General features: G+C 42.0%; 1 protein-coding gene across 1 annotated transcript in view; it reads left to right on the top strand.

Moving 5' to 3' along the window:
• The window catches only part of LOC110070025 (uncharacterized), a 38255-nt gene that overhangs the window by 1017 nt on the left and 14664 nt on the right, over positions 1 to 22574 (top strand). Inside the window, 5 exon segments of the mRNA XM_078388296.1 lie at positions 1758 to 1884; positions 4068 to 4135; positions 5654 to 5780; positions 10028 to 11733; positions 18368 to 18371. Of these exon segments, the coding sequence (XP_078244422.1) occupies positions 1758 to 1884; positions 4068 to 4135; positions 5654 to 5780; positions 10028 to 11733; positions 18368 to 18371 (2032 nt within the window).

Below are 22574 nucleotides of genomic sequence, written 5' to 3'. Positions count from 1 at the left end.
GACAGAGTTCCTACTCCAGTCCTCTGAAGATGCTGGCCACAGACACTGGCGAAACGTTAGGAAGAAAAACCTGAAGAACACGGCCAAACAGCCCGGAAAACCCACAATAACCGTTGGATCCCAGCTGTGAAAGCCTTCGAGAATACAGTGGTCCCTCATTAGACGCTGATAATCCATTCCACTGAAATTGCTATTTAGCGAAATCATTGTCTAGCGAAAAGCATTTCCCCATTGGAATGCATTGAAACCTATTTAATGTGTTCCAATGGGGAAGAATCGTCGTTGTCTAGCGAAGATCTGCCATAGGAAAGCCGCTTTGCAAACCCCCGATCAGCTGTTTAAATAGCTGTCTTGCGAAGCTTAGATCCCGAAAACACCCGTTTTGCAAGCGCGGAGGGAGCTGTCAAAATCGTTGTCTAGCGAAAATCGGTTTGTGAAGCAGGGACCAAACATTGTCCAGTGAAATTCCCCCATAGGAATCACTGTTTTGCGAAGTGCTACAGCGATCGCAAAAAGTCAATGTCTAGCAAAAAAAACTGTCATGCGGGGGGACTGTCTAGCGAGGCACCACTGTACATTAAGGGAGAAGGATTGCAGGATTTGGGCAAAGATTTGAATAGTTAGAAAGGTGAGGGAGGGAAAGATACTTCCTCTTCTGACTCTCTGAAGGTCTGAAGCACATTGGCCTGTGGCTGTCAGGCGAAGGAACAGTTCCTTGTGCCTGTCTCCCATTTCAGCCTTGGGTTTTTCCTGCCTTTCCGTTGGAGAAGAGACTTGGTTGGTTGCTGTTGGGTTGCATTTTTATCTGTTGTCCATGCTGACATGGGAGTGTCTTGGCTTTGCGGAACTTCAGTAGTAGGGTCTGTTAAGGTCCTCTCCTAGCAGGAGGAGAGGGGTTCCCGGACTCTGCTGGAGGCATTGTTGGGTCCAGAATAAAATGACAGAACAGAGCAACACACAAAGGCTCAGGTCTTGGACTTGATCATCCTGGAGCAGTTCCTGACCATCTTCCCCCTGGAGATGTCCAGCTGGGTGAGAGAATGTGGAGCTGAGACCACTTCGCAGGCGGTGGCCCAGGGGATAATAGTCTTACGTGGGCAGCCCATGTCCCGTTTCTCTGTCAGCTTTGTGTCTGTTCTGCTGCAATTTTTTCCACCCATCCCATACAGTCCTTGAAAGCAAAACATGTGGTCCATATTCATCAAATTCCGAAACCAAATCACAGTCCCCAACATCTGGGAGACCCTCTTCCACTTTATATAATGTGTGTCCTTTCCAGGTGCCTAATTTTCCAAGGAAATTGCAGGTTGACTTCTGTCACTGACACAGCACTCACTTCAACACTGTGACAAATGAAGGGGCAGGGTGTGATCCCCTTTGGTGGGTTCAGACAGGGATCATCCACCCCCTGATCTTGTCCATGGCTCCAACCAAGAGGTTCATAAAATGAGGGAGAAAATCCTACAAATTCTACCAATTTTGAAAGTTTTTCTTCCTAATATTTCGACAGTCTCTGTGGTTGGCATCTTCAGAGGACAGGAGTTAGCACTCTGTCTGTGTTCTGTTGTCATGTGTAGGACCTACAACAGCCATCAGATTCCAGCCATGAAAGCCTTCAAGAATACATCTCCCAATTTCCCTTGTTTTTAATTGAGAAAATCTGAGGATGATACTCATTCTCTACCATGTCCCGGCCTCATCCTCTGAGATCCTTGCCTCTGTCTTTTCTTTTCTTGTTCTATGTCATGGATCCTCAGATGAGAAATCTCTCTGAAGCAGCTCAGACTGATTTCCTGATGGCAGAGAAACCACATTTCAACACAAAACAGAATGCCCAGCGACAAGAGATCCATCAGAGCAATGAGGGAGGTGCCACCTTGATAGGTAAGGATGAATACTGTGAGGATGTGTGTTTTCCCCTGTGTGAAAGGAAACAAGGGTTTGTGTATATGTTCCCGCTCAGTTTTTTTGGGCTGGGCAGGGAAACACTATTCTTTAGTTCTTGCTATATATCAAACCGGTGTTTGGATTTTTAGTTATCCAAGAATTTGTACATAGCAACCAGTTCCTCCATTTCAGCCCAGGAGGCCAAAAGTAAAGAGATGCAGTTGATCCCATATGAAACAGAAAGCTCCTCTTGTACAAATTCAAGACAGGAATGATCCTGAGACACATCCTTATTTAACTTTGCATGGCTCCATGATTTGTACTTATTTGTTTGTCGATTATGTTTTATATCACATCTTTCTTTTCAAGTGCTCACAACTGTTCAATATGAACCGACCTCGCAGTTAAGATCTAGCCAGGGGGCCCTTTTGAAAGAGCCGTCCCTTAAGGAGGTAAGAGGGACGGCTTGTAGACAAAGGGCCTTTTCAGCAGCTGCCCCTAGACTATGGAATGCCCTCCCGACTGAGATTCGTCTGGCGCCAACACTGATAACATTTCGGTGTCAGATCAAAAACTTCCTGTTCAAGAAGGCTTTTAACTGAAATATCAGCTGTGGGTCTGATGGCAATTTTTAGAGGTTATATTTTTATTGGATTTTAATTATATTGCCCTTTTATTTTGCCTTTTTATTGTATTTTAAATGTTGTAAGCCGCCCAGAGACCTTTGGGTAGTGTGGGCGGTATACAAGTTAAATAAGCAAACAAACAAACAAACAAACTGTCTTCCTCATCACTTTATCCTCTGTACAACTACTCTGTGAAGTAGATCGGGCTGAGAGTAAGTGAATGGCTTAATGTCACCTATTAGGTTAAACAGGGTCCAGCAGGAGATCACGCAAGTAACTGCCCTACAGACTAACCCAATGGGTCCAAAACGTTTGAGCATCGCACCCAGTTTTTCATACTTGAGAAATACTCATGCTTTCCCATATCTCCTTTACTATCATCTAATACATTACAAATTAAAATGAAAAATACTGTACAGTATATGCAAAAGCCTTTCTTTGTTCCTTTCTCTTTTCGGACGCAAAATGTCGATTGAAAATTTACTGTAACAAATTGCTCTAATAAAACACTAAAGACGATTGTTTAAAGAATTTAGCTTAATAATAAGGAGGAATGTAGGAATCGTGCCTTTTAAAATTTATTTTAGTTATTGTTAGTTAAATTCTGTTGTGTGTATGTATTTACATCTGATTTATTCTATTTGCTTTGGTTCGAACTCTTCTTTAATGATATGGGGTTCAATAGTGTAATAAACTGCCCAGAGTGGCCCTGGCAGCCGGATGGATGGTATAAAAAAATCAAATTAACTAATTAGACAGACGGACGGACGGACGGACGGATGGATACAGTAGATGGATGGATGGATGGATGGATGGATAGATAGATGGATAGATAGATAGTGCTAGAGAGGGGCAGGGCATGCATCAACCCCCACATAAAGACAATGCCTTTGGAGCAGATGGAGACCTCTCTGTCCAGAGACGTCCAGTCCTCCAGACTTTGGCACCAGTGGAAATTGGGAAGTAGAGGCTTGAGACAGGCAGAGAAACAAGGAACACCCTACCAGATTTTCCATTAATTTTGTAGATGGTGAGTCAAACAAAGAGAAAGCTTATTTCATTAATTTTTTTATTTCCTCAAAATGTGGGGGAAATGGGTAGATATGTATTTCTTCATGGGTGGTCTCCAGACTGCTTTGAATGCTCAAAAATTGGCCAGCATGCAGGAAAAAAGATCCAAATTTTAGTGCTGTTAAATGATGGTGATTTTTTTTTACTGAATAAAATTCCTTTTTCATTAAGCAAACCTGTCTCTAGTACCCCTCTTTATTTATTTATTTATTATTTATTATTTATTTATTATTTATTATTATTTATTTATTTATTTATTTAATACCCCGCCTATCTGGTCAATATGACCACTCTTTAGATTTCATTCACACGAAACTTCCTAAAGAGGCACACTTTTATAGTATGGGAACCAGTGCCTTTTACTGGGAAGTGCATCCTCCTGTGTTCAGAGCTTTAGTTTCTAGTGATTATTTCTAGAATTATTATCTCATTCTGAGAGAAGCTTATGTCATGGGCTTCCTGCCCCCTTTATCTCTCCTGCAGGGGCTGGAAGGATGCCAGCAACAAGGATTCCTTCGCTTATTGCTTGTGATACAGCAGAACCTGATCAGGTATGGTCACAATAGTTAAAATACTCCTTATGTATTTGATTCTCTTGTATTTAACCAGTTGAGTCCTGTTTGAGGCTGGCCATTTCATTATTTAATGAAATACCCAACAATGTATGCCCGACACTTCCAATGCTTGTTGTGACAAGGTCCTTCTCTACCAGGGGGGGGGGGGCGCTCGTGGTAAAGGTGGGAAAAAGACGCGGAGGCTGCTCGGGATCTTCTAAATCAACCTTTTTATTTGTAACAGAACTCAATTCAACGGCATCAAACGGGTCTAATAAACAATCATCCGTCAACAGCTTGTATTTCTTGGGTCTTACATCATTGACCCCTTCAGGTTCCCCTAAAAGGGAGCCGGCCTGAAACGTTCCCGGTCCGTTAAAGGTCGCAAAGGGGTGCTCCGAACCGCGCTTACTGTACTGCAGCACAGATGCCTGGCCCAGTCTCCCTCCGGAGGCTTCTGTTGGAATGAAGGGACAGGGCGAATCACTCTCCGTCCACCAGGGTGGTTCCGGGGATATACCACAACAGTCCATTCTAAGGGATCATACCCTCGCCCTCGTCCACCTTGAATCAGTGGATCAGGTAACAGTCCCCCGCCAAGTTGTAAGTTGGGAAAGTCCTTCTCGATGCCCGGCGCTTCTCCTGAATAGAGCATGGGCTCTGTTTGGACCCCTCTATCCACATACCTTCCAAGTTCTCCCTCAGTGGATAACCTAAAAACGCACACGCTCTCACTCTCTTTTATATCCTCCCATATAATGAGGTCTAGCTCCGCCCCTCCTTCATCTGCTAGACACACTTCGGTAGGTCTCCCTGTCACTTCCTCTGCCTGATCTATCTCGATCAAGATACCCTCCGCGCAACTACTTCCTTCCACTGGGTCTTTCTTCTTAGAGGACGGCGCACTTCTTGTCACACCTTCACACTTGTATAGGAGACTGGTATAATACGCTCCTCTCGATGAAGGGAATAGCAGTACGTATCAATTATATCTGGCTGTTGTAAATTGGGAAGTATTTCATTTTTCTTCCGTTTTTAGAATGGTTCAAGATGTGTAAGTTGTTTGGAGAGTTTTTAACAATGAACATAAGGACAGCAGGAATTATTTTCCTGTTCCTGTTGCCTCATTCTTAGATGCCTCTCCGTCTGTTTTCTTGTGGAAGAGGTCAAAGTGTTAGAGGAGCTTTGCTGGATCAGATCAAAGACTCATTAAGTCTAGCATCCTGTTTGTCACAGAGATGCTCGAGATGCCTCCAGGAATCTCCCAAAGCACCAAAGCAGTCAGGCCACCAGTAGCCCCTTCTCTCCCCGTTTTCCCCCAGCGGCCAAGATTCTGAAAGGAGCATGTGGCTAAGGTGATTAATAGCCCTTGGTAAATTTGTCCTCCAATACTAAAACTTTCCATAGAAGTAGAAACCTATGATGTAAGATCCAGCCACCTTAATTATTCTTCTGGTGTTCAATACGTTGTCTTTATGAAAACCATGAGGAAGACCTCCTTTCTTTCTCCTTTAGGGTCCAGTAACCTTTGAGGATGTGGCTGTATCCTTCACCCAGGAGGAGTGGGCGCTCCTGGATCCCGACCAGAGGGCCCTACACCAGGAAGTTATGAATGAGAACTGGCAAACTGTTTCCTCTCTGGGTAAGGCACCCTCTTTCCCCAGCTGACACTAATCTCAGGTATTAGCAGTGAAATTGTGATTAGTAATGATAATGATAATGCTTCCATGTTGGAGTGTTTTCCCAGCTCACACTAACTGCTGTGGGATCCATAATCTCTAACTGGCAACCTGTGACCGTCCAGATGTGCTTTACCCTAGCTCCCATTACTGTAACCAACTTTGCCAATGTGGAATTGCGATGAGAATATTAGTTCATCAAAATATGAAGAAGGGGAAGCCTCCATTAGAAGATTATGGCAAAGTGCAGCCTTAACTGGGATTGGGGTTTTGACGGCTTTTGTAATTATTTTAACTCTGCCTTTCAAAAAGGTGTTTGACCATCTTCTGATTTAATAGGAGACCTGATTTAATTCTATTTCCACATATAAAAGCATCGCTTTTAATTGTACTTCAGAAGTACAAGCTAAAGGAGAAACATCTTTCACAGTTAAAAATGTATGTTAAAATATTATGATGAAAATCGAGAATGCTGATATTTTTTTTTCCTGTCTGGGAAGCATCTTGGAAAAGAGACTAGAAACATAAAAATGAAAACCTGCTGAGTTATAGAAATCCTGTGTGGTTCTCTGGGCGGGAAATAGGAGTTACATTATAGAAATCCTGTGTGGTTCTCTGGGCGGGAAATGGGGGAAATAGAAGTTACATGAGGGCTATACCTTTTTTGAGACCAACCAAAATGCTACAAGAGAGTACAGGTTTTAAAGTTCTCTGGAATTCTTCATTGGTTCCATAGCATCTTAGAATCACTTGCCCTTGCTTGACAGTTAACATTCCCGTGGTTTCAGCTTTAATAGTAAAAGTAACTTAAAGACTAAAAAATCGCCATCCAGCACACATGGATGGAGATCTCCTGATGATTAATTAAACATCAACCCCCTTTTTTTCTGAACATTCCAAAATCTGGATCTCAAAGTCTTAGTTGCTCAAAATCTAAATAAGGGTCAGCCATGTAATGTAGTGCCAAAAAAAGACTAATACAGTTTTAAGCTGCAGTCACAGAAATATATTTTCCATATCTTAAGAAAGTAGCACTCTATGCTCCATTGGTTAAAGTTTCCCGGGAATGTGTGGTCTCTAGTTCTGGATATCACCTGGTAAGAAAGACAGTGGAAGATGTCCAGAAAGGACAACCTGTAAAGAGCATTTGAAGAGCAAGTTTTGTGAAGAGTGATAGCTGTGAGTGGTGATAGCTCTCTGGATATACTTGGGTTCTCTGACTAGCTCCAGCCCAGGCCTGTCACCTTTCAAAACACCTTTCCAGTAATGTCTCTGACACCAGCCATTAACCACACCAGACCTGGCGGCTAAAGAATGAAAATAATATTTTTTTAATTAAGTAGGAACACTAGACTAGGAACAAATTTGAGCTTCAGCTTTGCTACAGCCAGGACATCCAATTCAGATTATTCATACTAACAAGTTCCTTATCTTTCTCCCTAACTTTAACATTTGCTCAGTTCTATACTCCCCCTTGTCATCGAAGCAACGGACATGACTTTGACCCAACTCCGGGAGGCAGTGGAAGATAGGAGGGAGGGCCTGGCATGCTCTGGTCCATGGGGTTCATGAAGAGTCGGACATGACTTCACGACTAAACAACAACCTACTCCCCCTTTTCATCATAACCCTTATATAAATTTTAGTTTTGCTCCTCAAAACTTCCCGGCTCCTCTCTTTCTTCCTCTCCAGCCCTCTAGGTCCCTTCTCCTTCAGGCTCCAGAATAAGCTGATCACATACACCACCCAGCCAATCTCATTGCTAGCCTGCTAGGATCAAGGTTTTTTTTCTTCTGACACGAGTAGGGACTGCGACAATGCAGTCTCCCTCTACCCGTGATCACTGGGATGTTAAAAGGCCCCTCGCTGGGCAAACAGGCCTTCCACGCCATATCAATGGAAAAGAAAAGAAAGTAAAGAACTTCATAGGCATTCTTCAGTCTCGAGAGACTATGGTAACATGCTCTGAATCAAGGAGTGTCCTCTCCAGAGCATGAAGCCCGGATAAGGTACTATGGAGGATAGACTGTTACCCAAGCAGCAGATCCCCCCTCTCCACATTGCTGAAATGGTCCAATGGAAAGGCAAGAGCCAATACAACTGGTTCCAGCAATGTCGCAGGAGTTGGCAGAACGACACATGCTGCCTTCGGGACTCCAGCTCCGGATTTTGCCTCGAGGTTAACTCCTGAAGCCTTTTCCATGAGTGGATATAGCCACAAGGCAGTGGAGGTTTGAAATTGGAGTTTTCCTTCTCCTAGATGGGCTGCCTTCCATGGCTGACAAGCCCCACCTACCCGGCCTGCTCTTTAATAGTGCAAAAGTATGATCTGATCGTTAAAACTTTCCTGACTCCCCGGCTTATGCAAATCTAATTGGCTTTCCTATTTACCATATTAAGGCCAGATACAAAATTTGAGAATTTCACGGTCCTGGGACATGCTCTTTTAAAGCAGGAAGTCCCACCCCTAGGCCCCACCCCCAGGCCATGTGGTCAGGAGACAAAAAGAAAGCCCAGGAAAAAAAAACTCAGCAAGGCATCCATGCAAACAGACCTGGCCTTCGCCCTCAGCCCAGCTTCCTAGGGAAAAGGTCCCAGGGTCCTGGGACACGCTCTTTTAAAGTTTTCTGTAACCTTCCCTATCTCTCTTGCATTTTGTTTCCCTTCTCTTCTCTGCTATTTGTTAGGCATCGTTGGACAGCCACTTTGCTTTCTTGCATTTCCTTTTCTTTGTGATGGTTTTTGTTGCCGCCTCCTGTACAATGTTACGAGCCTCCATCCATAGTTTTTCAGGCACTCTGTCCACGAAATGTAGTTTGATGGACAGAGCCAAATCTGACCCTCTGTATAGACAGCAAATTCCTCTGGAGTATTTTGCACGCCCATGGTCAGTTGTGGAAGGAGAGAGGGTTGCTCACTGCCACAGGGACCCCAGTTAAATATGGCAAGATCATTCAACGTCTCTTAGATGATGTTTGTTACCCTGGTCAGTTAACTCTCGTACGTTGTAAAGGCCACCAGAAGGGGGGCCTCTATCATAGCAATTGGAAACTGTACTGCAGATATAGAAGAAGGGCATGCAGTGGCAGGAGAGCAGGCAGAATCTCCAGCTCTCTTTGTGGGCCTGCATCTTCCAGAATCCTTGTATAGTGAGGAAGAACAGCAATGAGCACAGGAGGGACATCTGACTAGTCAAGGTCAGTGGCGGGCAGACAGCAATGTCCCAAATGTTGTTGCATGAGCAACAACATTTAGGGGAAGCAAATTAGCTGATTCAATGGAAAAAGTACTTTTATTACCCAGGTGCAAGTACAGTGGTGCCCCGCATAGCGACGATAATCTGTGCAGCAAAAATCGTCGCTATACAGATCTCCTGACCACATGGCCTGGGGGTGGGGCCTAGGGGTGGGACTTCATGCTTTAAAAGAGCGTGTCCCAGGACCCTGGACCCTTTTCCCTAGGAAGCTGGGCTGAGGGCGAAGGCCAGGTCTGTTTGCATGGATGCCTTGCTGAGTTTTTTTTCCCTGGGCTTTCTTTTTGTCTCCTGACCACATGGCCTGGGGGTGGGGCCTAGGGGTGGGACTTCCTGCTTCAAAAGAGCGTGTCCCAGGACCCTGGACCCTTTTCCCTAGGAAGCTGGGCTGAGGGCGAAGGCCAGGTCTGTTTGCATGGATGCCTTGCTGAGTTTTTTTTTCCTGGGCTTTCTTTTTGTCTCCTGACCACATGGCCTGGGGGTGGGGCCTAGGGGTGGGACTTCCTGCTTTAAAAGTAAAGAACAGAACCCTAAATAATACTACAACTTAAAAGAAAAGTGCAGGACAAATACAGCTCCAGAGATAGAATTCTAATGACAAAATTCTAAACTGCATGCCGGCGTGGTGCCCCCTCTTTGCTTCCCTCCTGGTCCTCACTGCTCTGTCTTTTTCTCAATTTAGTTTGTAATTCCCAAGTGTAACATGCGTACCAGGTACATATAGAGGGAAGCATGGGGTATCTTTAGGTTTTCTTAAATACATTTGTAGACATGTTGGTGAAAATTAAAAGGGAGGAAAGGAGGGGTGAAAGACAAACTTTTGGGCACTTAAAAGACTACCAGATTTTTCCCCATGTGAATTTCATTAATCAAAACACACTTCTTTAGAAAACCTTTTTTACCTGTAGTTCTGTTTGTCCCTTCAGATTATTCTTTTCTTTTTGTCCTTCTTCCCAGCATTTAAATGCAGAAAGAAGAATATATGTCCCAAATGTGGAAATAGTTTTGTGAACAACTTAAAGTTTGCTGGAAAGCAGAGAATAAACATAGAAGAAGAAAGCAGTATCCAAGAGGACCCATATGAATGCATCATGTGTGGAAGATATTTTGTCATGAATATAGCAGCGATGCTTCACAAACAGGTCTACACTGGAAAGTGGCACTTTGAAAGTGACATGTCTACAAAAACTTTAGATATCAGGTTACACATGCTAAACCATCAAGGAATCCACACAGAAGGGAAACCATTCAAATGCCAGGAATGTGGAAAATCTTTTGACTACAGTTCAGGTCTTGTGAGGCACCAAAGGGTCCACACAGGAGAAAAACCATACCACTGTCATGAGTGTGGGAAATGTTTTCCAGAAAATTCAAAGCTTGTGAGTCATAAGAGAGTCCACACAGGAGAGAAACCGTACAAATGCCAAGAGTGTGGGAAGTGTTTTGGTCAGAATTCAAGCCTTTTGAAGCATAAGAAGATCCACACAGGAGAGAAAATGTACAAATGTCTGGAATGTGGGAAATGTTTTGTTCACAATTCACGGCTTGTGAGCCATAAGAGAGTCCACACAGGAGAGAAACCGTACACCTGCCAGGAGTGTGGGAGATGTTTTGCCCACTGTTCACAGCTTGTGAGCCATAAAAGAGTCCACACGGGAGAGAAACCATACAAATGTCAGGAGTGTGGGAGATGCTTTGCTCAGCATTCAAATCTAGTGAATCATAAAAGAGTCCACACGGGAGAGAAACCATACAAATGTCAGGAGTGCGGGAAATGCTTTGCTCAAAATTCAGTGCTTGTGACTCATAAAAGAGTCCACACAGGAGAGCAACCGTACCAATGCCAGGAGTGTGGGAAATGCTTTGCTCAGAGTTCAGTACTTGTGATTCATAAGAGGGTCCACACAGGAGAGAAACCGTACACATGCCAGGAGTGTGGGAAATGTTTTGCCTACAGTTCACAGCTTGTGATCCATAAGAGAGTCCACACTGGAGAGCAACCATACAAATGTCAAGAGTGCGGGAAATGTTTTGCTCAGAGATCACAGCTTGTTAAACACAAGAGGATCCACACAGGAGAGAAACCGTATAAATGCCAGGAATGTGAGAAATGTTTTGCTAGGAATTCAGATCTTGTGAGTCATAATAGAGTCCACACAGGAGAGAAACCGTACAAATGCCAGGAGTGTGGGAAATGTTTTGCTGATAGCTCACAGCTTGTGAAGCATAGGAGAGTTCACACAGGAGAGAAACCATACAAATGCCAGGAGTGTGGGAAATGTTTTGCTCAGAATTCAGGCCTTGTGATTCATAAGCGGATCCACACAGGAGAGCAGCCATACAAATGTCAAGAATGTGGGAAATGTTTCGCTCAGATTTCAAGTCTTTTGAAGCATAACAGTATCCACACTGGAGAGAAACCATACAAGTGCCAAGAGTGTGGGAAATGTTTTGCTCAGAGTTCATGTCTTGTCAGGCATAAGTGGGTCCACACAGGAGAAAAACCATACAAATGCCAGGAATGTGGGAAATGTTTTGTTAGGAATTCGAATCTTTTGAGTCATAAGAGATTCCACCTTGGGTAGCGTCCATATGAATGCCAGGAATGTGGGGAATAATTAGCTCAGAATTCACAGATTGTGGACCATCAGAGACTTCACCTAGTAAAGAAACTCTTCAAGTCCCAGTAACATGGAAATTATTTCTTTATGGTTCAGATTCCGCATATTGTGAATTACCACCATAGAGACTCACCATAGGAGAGGGGAAACTATACAAACGCAGGTGTGTGGAAATTTGCATTTGGGGATTCCAGGGAATCCAGTCAGGAAATAATTGATAAAGACATTGCTGTGAGAAGTCATGGCCAGAACAGAATGGGGTGAGGGACACTGTCACCTTTTGTGGTCACACATAAGAGCTGTAACTACTGATTTTGCTGTCCAGAGTTTCACATGACATAGGTGTGCACAAGAAAAGAATGGAGGAAATGGGAGGAACACCTGTTTCAGAACATAGAATGAGTAGAGGCCGGACAGAGTATCTGTGATGTGGGGGGCAGGGAACAGGTTCACACCCTTTTAGCAGCTGAAAAAAATGGACAGGCTGAGGCCCTGAAAAACTATCCTGTATCAAGGCCTGAGTTGTCCCACCATAGCTACATTCTGCAAGGTGCCTTCCAAACTCTACCTGTGAACAGAGATGAAGAAAAGTTGAACAGTATAATTGCATGAAATCCTTCCTTTCTTACCAACTTGCCACGTGCAAACACCCCAGGGTGAAAAATTCCAAACAAATGTATCACTTTTTTTGGGCAGTGGGGCACTGTTATGTCCTTGCTAATGTAATTACAAGCATCCCATTTGAGGGTTTGCTGAACCATGATCCTGAGATGTTCAAGGGATATACAGTATTCTGATGTCCAGAAGCTCAGCCCCTTTCAGGAAAGAGAGAAGAATTCTCAGCAGATTAGGAGGTATAATAGGAACACTTGAAACCTTAAACCCATTCCCAACTACTCCGTTTATTAAAATTACAGTGGGAGCAGAAAGTAACTCACAGCACACTCAGTAATTTTTTTTCCTGACTCCTGATACATAACGTTCCTGGTGAATATTTCCCATCTGCTTTGACTGGTATGTTATTAGTATATAGTTGGATAAAGTTACAAGATCTTCAGACAAATCTAAATCCATAATAGCAAAGAGTAAATAGCTGCTGGAATGAAAGAAATCTAAAGCTGAAGTGCTTAAGAGTTGAGCAGAATATGAAATTAGTAGCCAGAATCTTCCTGGTGAGTTATGCTTGCCTTAAGTGCAACAATGCAAGTTGCAGTGGTTAAGGATTTGCTGCTTGTAACTATTATTATTAATTGATGCAAATGGGTGCATAGTGAGGGATCCAAGCATGAAATTGTTGATTATTAGGAATGTTCTGCCACAATTCACACCATTGCATTGATACTGGGGTGTATCACCATTTGGATTCCATCACCCACTATTTGACCCAAGACAGCTTACATCATTAAAAGACAGGTTTTAAAGCTAATAACAATGACTAGTAAAGAGGATCAAATGAATACTGTAATAAAAAACATAAGCAGTAGGGTTGTGCCTTTAAAATATCCTTTTGTGGAAACTCCCGCCCATCCTGGACTCCTTTTCCTATAAGGATCTCCTGCCATGGGACGTTATTTACAGTTCTGAGTTAAAGATTACCTCTCTAAAATCCAGCATTGACGGGCAGGTACACTCTGCTTCCCCCTGTCCCACCTTGAAATCAACTTGTATATAACAGCATATATGTAATAACATGCAATATATTAACACCTTTTCTCAACCCAGCATGTATCACTTTCAACAATTCCCATTTTCTTCCATAGCTTTTGAAAACATTCTCTGGTTTGATTAAAACGTCTGCTGTCATTTCAGTAACTGGACAATAAACCATTTTCATTATACCTTGTTGCATCAGTTCAACCAGTTCATATGTTTAGTATGCATATTTTTACTTCACGTTAATTACTTGCAACTTTGATTATCTTCTCTTCATTTGATAGATTATTCCTCTTCAATTCCAAAATTTTCCATCAGTTTTCTTAACCACAACAGTTCTCTACAAACTTCTGCTGCAATAAATCCAAACCCTAGAGGACGAGGCTATAATAGCTTGCTTATGACTTACCCAAGAAATCACTGTGTCCCCGGACATAGCCAGTACAGTAATTTATTTTATTGAACTGTCTCCAGTCTTACCTGGATTGATATATTGTATCTAAGTTTAAGTTTATTATACTTAAAATTTATGGTTCCTTAAACTATTCTCTTAACTGCTTCCCAATCATTTTTTGTTGGTGCACTTAACTTTGTACTTAAAATAGCAATAGGCTGTAGCTATATCTAGTCTGGAAGCTATAATCAGATATAATAATTTGCTTATTGCTGTTCTGTGCTATCAAGTTGAAAGTAGATTTATAGCAATCCTAACAGGGCTTTCAATGTAAGAAGTGGCTTTATCAATTCCACACCTCAGTGAGTTTTCATGCGTGAGCAAGAATTTGAAACCTGGTCTCCAGAGTTAATAAGAGTCCATTACTCTATTAATTGCATCACACTCGGGCCCTCTTTACTGCTCAGTAAGTATTATTTGGTAACATTTTACTTTCTGTTTTATTTATTTACAATATTTTTTACACTTGATGCATCTTTTCTTTCTCCTTTACCTTTAAGAAAATCGGTTTGCATTGGTATTGCAACATCATATGATTCTTTAAGACCTAATACTTCTATCAATTCAATTGTCTTGTTTTTGATTTAAGAAATATGAACAGCCTACATCTTCTTGAATTTCTATACTGTACTTAATAAGTTACATCACCCAAATCCCAAATTTACTTTTGAACAAAGCTTTTCTACTATTTCTTTATATTCCTGTTCACTACGTGTTGTAAAAAAAAGAGAGAGATCATCAACATATGCAAGGATATATAAGCAAAATGTCTATTCTGCTGCTGAGGACACACTGATCTCCATCACCTCGTTGAAATCCTTGTTGAATCAGCATCTTTTGTTTTTCATTCCACACTCTAGCTGCTAGATTAAGACTATATCATCTTTTTTAAAACTTAGAAACAAATTCTGGATTTTTTAAATCAACAAAACCTGAGAGTTGCTGCATATTCAACTCTTCTGTTGTTGTTTTTTTTTGCTCCATGAAAAAATGCTGTGTTTAAATCAAGATGCTTTGCTTCCATTTTTCTTGATGCTGCTGTGCTGAGAAGCAATCTTATATTGCTGTTTCTCACAACAGGAGCAAATACTTCATCATAATCTTCACCATATTTTTGTGAAATACCTTTAGCTACTAATCTTGCATTATATCTTTCAACTTCTCCATTGGGTAGTTGCATTAAAGTCTATGTTTATGTTTATGCAAAGCATCTGTTTCCTCCTTTGCTGCTTCTCTCCATTTCATAAATTTTTCCGTTGACATATGCTCAATGTCTTCCCATGATGTTGATTCACTTGTATTTGTAAGTAATGAGCTTGCAAGGTAAAACAGTTGATTAGGAGTTCAGCCAAGATTAGATCAAAGCAAGCATCTTAACTGATTATTCTGGAAAATCTGATGGCTTGGAGGGCCTTTCCAGTTCAACATCATCAACAACTCCATCTTTGTCTTCTTCTATTTCTGTAGTGGTTTTCATTTTTTAATTTTGTCTGAACCAGACTTTGAAGACATTGGTATTATTATGTATATGAGTGGTCAATTGTATTTATTTTTTATTCAAAGTTATCTAGTATAGTTTTCTTTTAATCATTTTTCTTCAATTCATCAAAATAAATTACTTGTCTAAACTGATCTTTCCTGTTTCCAAAAGCACAGCTCTATATCCTTTGGTGTTTGGCTCTTATCTAATTACTATAGTTCCTTCAGTTCTGGAATCTAATTTATGTCTTGTCCTTTAGGGAGATAAGCATAAGCTTGACCTCAAAAATTCTTTTATGTTTCACACTTGGTATTCTGCCACGCCATAATTCATATGGTGTTCTATATTATGTTTAGTTTGCAGTTGTTTTGAAGATATGTTGTGGTCATTACAGATTTATCCCAAAATATATTTGGTAATTCAACATCCACTAACATACATCTTATAATTTCTAAAATATATCTTTGTTTTCTTTCCACTAATCCATTTTGCTTAGGAATATAAGCAACTGTCTTCATATGAAAATTCCTTGCAGTTTAAGATTTTTTTTCATTTTTTTTTTAATGTATTCATCACCATTATCTGTTTGTTTTTCTCTCGAATGTATTGCTTACTAAGTGACATCTTTTAAAAATATTTCATAAGTGACTTTTTCTCTTTCAGTAAATAAGTTACATCTTGAAAAATCAACAAAAATTAAAATATATTTGTTTCTACACAATGATGAAAAATTAATTAGTCTAGACAGGTCACTATGTATTGACTCTAGTACTTTATTTCTTTTTTAGTGGATTTAAATGAACGTGTTACTCCTTTTTGTAAAAAATACATTTTATAAATCTGTTCAAGTTATCATCATGGACTTTTCTCTTTACCTGTTGCTAAATAATGCTTTTGTAGATTTAGTATAGCATTTGAACCACTGTGAGCATATCTGCGATGCCACATCTGTAACTATTCTCATCTGATTTTTTCTCTTGTACTGTATTAATTTGCTCTTCTTCATCTAATGTAGCCAACTTACAAACAACATCTTTGATACTTGAATATAAGCGTTGTCATATTTCTGTATTAAACTTATTTCATTTTCAAAATTACTTTAAAACCTTTTTTCTTTTATATTCATTTTGTTTCTCTCAGTCTATGTTTTTCTTTTCTTTTTTCTGCTTGTTTAGAATAAAAAATATTTTTGTTTAATCTATACATAGGAGCATTACAATCCTTGATAAAATGACAGATTTTCCACAACTGAAACATCTTTGAGGTTTATTTTGTTGTGTGTATTTCTTTTTGTTATGCATAAATAACTAAATTCATTTTTCTCTGAATTATCTTGATCTTTACATTGTTCTTTAAATTTCTCACAATTTCTTGAAAATTTTACTTTGAGCAATAACTAAAGATAAACACCCCAAAAGATGACAGAAAAAAATCACCTATCAATTTGTTGCTTTATCTTTACTTTAAAATGCTATAAAATGGCCCCCAGGCACCTAGAGACATAAAATTTGCAGGGACGGTTCTCTTGACTCTTCTCTACAGGCCCTCCAAGTCTGGTAAAGTTTGAATTTTGGACATTGGAGTTAATACCACCACAAAGTGGGTCCCCCAGGAAAGTGGCGGAGACAGCTGGATAGTTTGCCATCAGGCACAGAGGCGGTTTGGAAGAGATGTATTTTAATCTGCTACCAGAATCTGAGGCAGATGGCACTGAGTTATTTTGGTTTGCCAACAGGCACAGAGGCATTTGGAAAAGATGTATTTTAGTTTGCCACCAGGCACAGAGGTGTTTGGAGTAGATGTGGCCTTGGGGGTGTTTGAAGGGCTGATTACTGGCTAGTGGGTAGGTTTTGTCTTCTTCCCCCTGGGTTATTGGCGTGGGACACTGAGGCAGGCTTCTTTCTTCCCTTGGTGGCATAATGGCAGAAATCGGTCACATGGAACCAAATTGTGGGAAGGAATGTGAATCAAGACACGCAAAGTACTGTACTGGATTCCCCTGGATTGGTGGGGTAGGCAGGCTTCTTTCTTCCCTTGGGGATGCGTCTCCTGCCTCTCATGCAGCCGGCAGGGGGCTTTCAGGGGGCTTTCAGGCTGCGCGAGTAATGGGCCACCCGCTGGCAACATTGCTGCTCCAGGTGTGCCCACATCTTCCTGAAGGGGAAAAGGGAAAGCAGGGAGGGAGCCAAAATAGGGCCCCACATCTTTTTGTGCAGTTTCAAAATTTGTAATCTGAAGCCACTGGTTGGAATTCTTATCTCTGGAGCCGCAGAAAAACATCTTGCTCCACGTTCTCTGTGGCAACTCCAATACGTATTTACAGAGAGCTGGATTTTTAAATAGGAATATATGGCAGGAAAAATATTTAAAAAATTGAATGGGGATTCAAAAATGTTGCACTAAAATTTAAAAGTCCTTTTTAAACGTGACTCAGAGAAGTGCCTAAAAAGTGAAGGTATTATTGAAAAAAAACTACAACTGCCTTTTTAACCCTTAGGGTATCCCGAAATGCAGGGGAGGAAAAGGCGAGACTGTGCAAAAGGGGGAAAACCTTTTTTTTTAAAAAAAAGCCTGATAGCGAGTGAAACATCCAGCAACATATATCTGGGAGTCGTCGAGTCATGGCAACTGGACTCTTTCCCTATTAGGGGTGAAAGGTTTCTTTACTCATCCAAGTGACTGCTTCAGTCTGAGGCGAGTGGGTGGGAGGCCCCCTGATAACATCCTCCACGTTGGTTTCACTCCCCCCCTCCCCAATTTCACTTCACAGATTTAAACCAACATTTCAACCTAATACGAAAGACGTCCAGTTGCCCATGAATCACTGGGACTGAATGAGAATCCTCACAGATAGAGCCACATAAAGTTAACAGGGCACACCTATAGAAATAAAAATCCCTCACGACAAATGTAGTGACCTTTAGGTGACCTCGACTCCCAGAAACATGGTAAGGACTATCTGAGCTCTGCGCTCCCCTCCTCAAAAAAAGCCCACCCCCTCTTCTTCCTGATGCCGGGAAAACTGTCATGGAGTCACGAAAGGGGAAAAGGCAAGCGCGCTGTTTGCACTTCAGGTCTCCCCTACGTAGGGGAGTGGCTCCTCTTCCCTTTTCCTAGCTCTACGTTCTCCCTCCTCCTCCTCCTCTCCAAAAGGGCCGCCTGTCCGTAAGGAGCCGGAAGTGCCGGCTGATTTCCCTTTGGGCAGATTTGCGCGGGAAGGAGGGCTGTTGTGGTCACGTGTCTTCAATTTGCCTCCGACTGGAAGAAAAAAAGAGGTGGGCGGGGTCGCGCAGAGATTTGGGGAGGGTTTAACCCCCCCACACACACACCCCAGGGACCACGAGGGCTTTCCTCGTGCTCTGGGGATTGCAAAGCGCCCTTTTCTCCCCCCAAGGGCTTGGCTTTGCACAATCGCCTTGCAAGGTAGGCTTGTGTCTGCGTTTCCCGCTTGGGGGAATATATTAAAGGTCATAGACCCCACTACCACCTCCGAGCACTCCCTCAAACGCAAGGCCCCCGGAGGAATCCTTCTCCAACTTGAGTCTCAAAGCGGGGACTTATACATAAACCCGCCCGTTCCTTTGCTAAAGCTCAGGTGATAACTGCATTAGACCACTTTAAATCATATTTAATTTATTATTTAGGTACAATACTTTTAGCCCGCCTTTTCCCTTGAAAGGGCCCAAATGCAATGTGCGTCATTAAGACAGCCATATTTAAATGCTAAAAACGAAAAAAAAAAGACAAGTGTTTAACAGGAATTACATAAGTGTATATTATTCAAAATGGTAAAATAAAAAAACCTAGTAAAATCACATTAAAAAGCAGCCAAGTAGAGCAGTCCAATCTGAAAAAAAAAAAACCCTCCCAAATTGCCAGTCCACTCGATTGCCAGTTCCCACTCGGGAATGGCCTGCCTGAAGAGAAATGGCTTTTGCCTGCTTTTGGAAGGGCAGCAAAGATGGGGCCGGCCTGGGCTCCAGTGGGAAGGAGTTCCAAAGTCTGGCAGCAGCAAAAGAGGAAGCCCTCTTTTGTGTCCCCACCAAGTGCACCTTTGAGATAATACCTTTGTTTTTGGAGAACGCATAGAAGCATGACTTCAAGACTACCAAGTCTTGGGCAACCCCCGCCAGGCGTTGTATTCCAAAAAGTCACTTTTGCACAGTCTGACCTTTTTTCCCCTCCTGCATTTCAGGACAGGGTTCTTAAGGCAGAGAAGAGATTGTGTTTCTGTGTTGAGAGAAAGCCTTCTCAGGTTAGAGGCTTATTTCTTTCTTTGCCTTGCTCAAAGGCCATCTCTCTCCCAATAAGGAGACTTGGGATTTTTATGAAGGGAAGACAGATACGGGGGTGGGGGGAGAACTTTTTAAGGTCTTCTTCTTACGCTCTTCTACCCGTTTTGTATTCTCAGCTACCTGAGACGATTCTGAACCAGGACTGGTACTTCAGAGGTAAAACCTTAAATATGAGAAAGCCTGGCCATGATCCTGCAGTGGCTTATGCACGGGGGAGATCATTTAGGAAGCATTCAAGTTGAGGGTCCAATCTGACTGACTTGCTTCCTAAATGATTTTGCAACCCCCTCCACCCACCCAGCAAATGACTTTATCGGGTAGGAAGAGAATTCCACTGCAGGACCATGAACTTTGCTTCTGGGGAGGATCATGTCTGCTAGAATTGCAATTTGTCTTTTGCAGAGTGCAAAACTGGGCATTTCCTCCCCCCTCTTTCTGCTGAATAGTTTTGAGAGCCAAAGAATGTGGCTGGCCAAATGCACCTCACCTGTCACATGATTCATGCCCCTTTTTTAAAATTGTGGTTTTAAAGGGAAATATGTGCTCATCAACCATACAAAGGCCATTAACTAGTTCCAGTTGTTCCTGAAATGATCTCATTTGGCTAAATGATCAGTGCCATTAAAAAATTGCCCCAGAGAAGTTCAGGGGAGCCGGGAAGTGCCATACTCTGCTGCTGGTACTTGCAAATATTCAACTGGGAAAATAGGAATTTTGAAATTCTGGTGGCATTTCTTGATCTGTAAAGCAATGAAGCACAGAGGAAAAAGTTTTCTCTAATGCCAAATGGAAGGAACACTTGACAGCTACTCCCAGCTAATTGCACCTTCAGCCTCCTTCATTTCAAAGGACTTGCTCAGGAAACAAGCTAAAGCTTCATGTCCTTAGTTTATTTCCAAAGATAAGGGTTAAACAGTGGGCACCTTTCAAAGCTCCCCTTTCTGCTTTACTTTTGTAACACGTTGCCTGCTAAAAATAGAAGTAAGATTCAGCATTAAAATAATCAAGGCAATACTTACAGAAGGTCTTACAGAAGCCGCCTATAGTGGTCATAATGATCAGATAGGCGGGATATAAATAGAATAAATAAATAAATAAAATTATGAGATCAGGTCTTACGGCCATTTTCATGAACTAAAATAGGACCTCTTTATCCATGGTATCAGTATTAGCTGCTTCACTTATCCACGGTCTGAAAAGATAGATATTAAAAAGACTACATGGGGAAAAAATAGAAATACAGTACTGTACAGATTTTTAAAATGTAACTATTAGAACTGGCCATATTCAAGTTGTAATTATTAGAACTGGCCACTAGGGGGAATCAGACTCTATGCTAGGTTCCACAGCGTCCTTGTAAAACTCAGTTGGATTGGTTGACCAGGCAGGAGGAAGGATGCTAACCCAAGCCAAATGACTTCACCTCCTATCTTTTCTCAGTACTTACTCCCAGGCAAACAAGGAAAGGGATTCTTAGTTCTCTTTGGAGGAAAACCTGCAGAGCCATTGAAAATGTGCATCTGTGTGTGAGAGAGAGAGATGGTCATTTTGAGCATGTTGAGGAACAACCAAAGATTTCAACTCATCTTTTACTCATAGAAGCCTCATCGAGAGAAAAGGTACAGGGGAGTCCTGGGTCCACCAGACTGTGTTAGCTAGAATCCGTCCTTTTCAGTATCCATAGGGGAGACTGGAACCGATGCTCTGCGGATATGGGGGGTCCTACTGTATAGGTCCTCTTGGAATTGTATGCATATTTGGGAAAGAATTTGGGGTTGCAGAAGTGAGAAAAGCCACCAACATCAATTATATTCTTAGCAGTGAGAAGGATCTCCTCCCACAGATAGAGGCCACCTCATTTCAGTTTGTGGGCAATTCCTTAGAGTATGTTACATCTCAGCATCTGTTAGTATAGTTTTTCTTTAGTGTATTTGAATTAGGCAACAAACGGGCTTGCCTTTACAGTTGTGTGCCTGGAAAAACGCCCCCACTCCCCCCCCCCCGTTTTAATTTTGCTAATCCCTGCCAGGTGAAGGCATAGCAGTCTTGAAATGTGGCTGATGTTTTGATGCCACTTTTAGATGACTTTAAAAAACTTTTCAGTGTGTATTTTGAACTGTAATTTGGGAATATGGGAGAAAATGATGAGGCACAGAATCCAGTGATTTCATAGTAGAGTCATCTTTGTTAGAATTTGCCTCCCAAAGCATTTCAGGTTAATTGAAATCTCCCATTACTGGAATATGTACTGTAAGAAACAGCACCAATAAAACAAGAAAGATTGTCCATGATTTGAAGAATATAGCCGAACAATTAATGAGAGGGGAGGAATCACTGGCTAGAGAGGGCCGGGCAGGGGGAACCCAGAGGGAGCATCAACTGTACCTAGAGGTGATGAGTTCAGAGCAGACTGAGAGAAATAAGAGATATCCCACCAGATTCTTTTTTTTTTTTTTGTACAATGTGGAGTCAAAGAAATAAGGGGAAACCTTGTGTAATGTCTTTGTATTTCCCCCCAAAAATGTGGGGGGGGGAAATTGGTGGATGTGCTACATGTTTCTCCATGGCTGATCTCCAAACCATTTTGGATGCTTTGAAATACCGTTTTTTTTCCGCTCTGTAAGACGCACTTTTTCCTCCAAAAAAGTGGGTGGAAAAGTGTGTGCGTCTTATGGAACGAATACTGTTAAAAACGGTGCTATTTGTAGACAATAGCAGACCCCCCCCCCGAGCCCATGTAGCTGTCATACACGGCTGGGTTCTGTACTCATTAGTAGCACTGATTCTATAGGGCATCCATAGCAGCCCTGTAGGACCAGCGCCGCTTACTGGACAGCCGGATCATGTGACCAGCCAGACGGGGCAGGGGAGAGAGCGCCCAGGGAGGAAGGGAGAAGATACCGTAAATAACATAATACAGAGGAATTCCTGGCTGGATTGCTGACTGGTGACATAAAGGGGCACAATATGGATGGCAATATCAGTTAAGGGGCACATATGG

The sequence above is a fragment of the Pogona vitticeps genome, chromosome 2 (assembly GCF_051106095.1).
Source record: "Pogona vitticeps strain Pit_001003342236 chromosome 2, PviZW2.1, whole genome shotgun sequence".
Classification (NCBI taxonomy): Eukaryota; Metazoa; Chordata; class Lepidosauria; order Squamata; family Agamidae; genus Pogona; species Pogona vitticeps.
The sequence above is the reverse complement of the archived record's forward strand: the minus strand, read 5'-3'. Positions and strand labels throughout refer to the sequence as shown.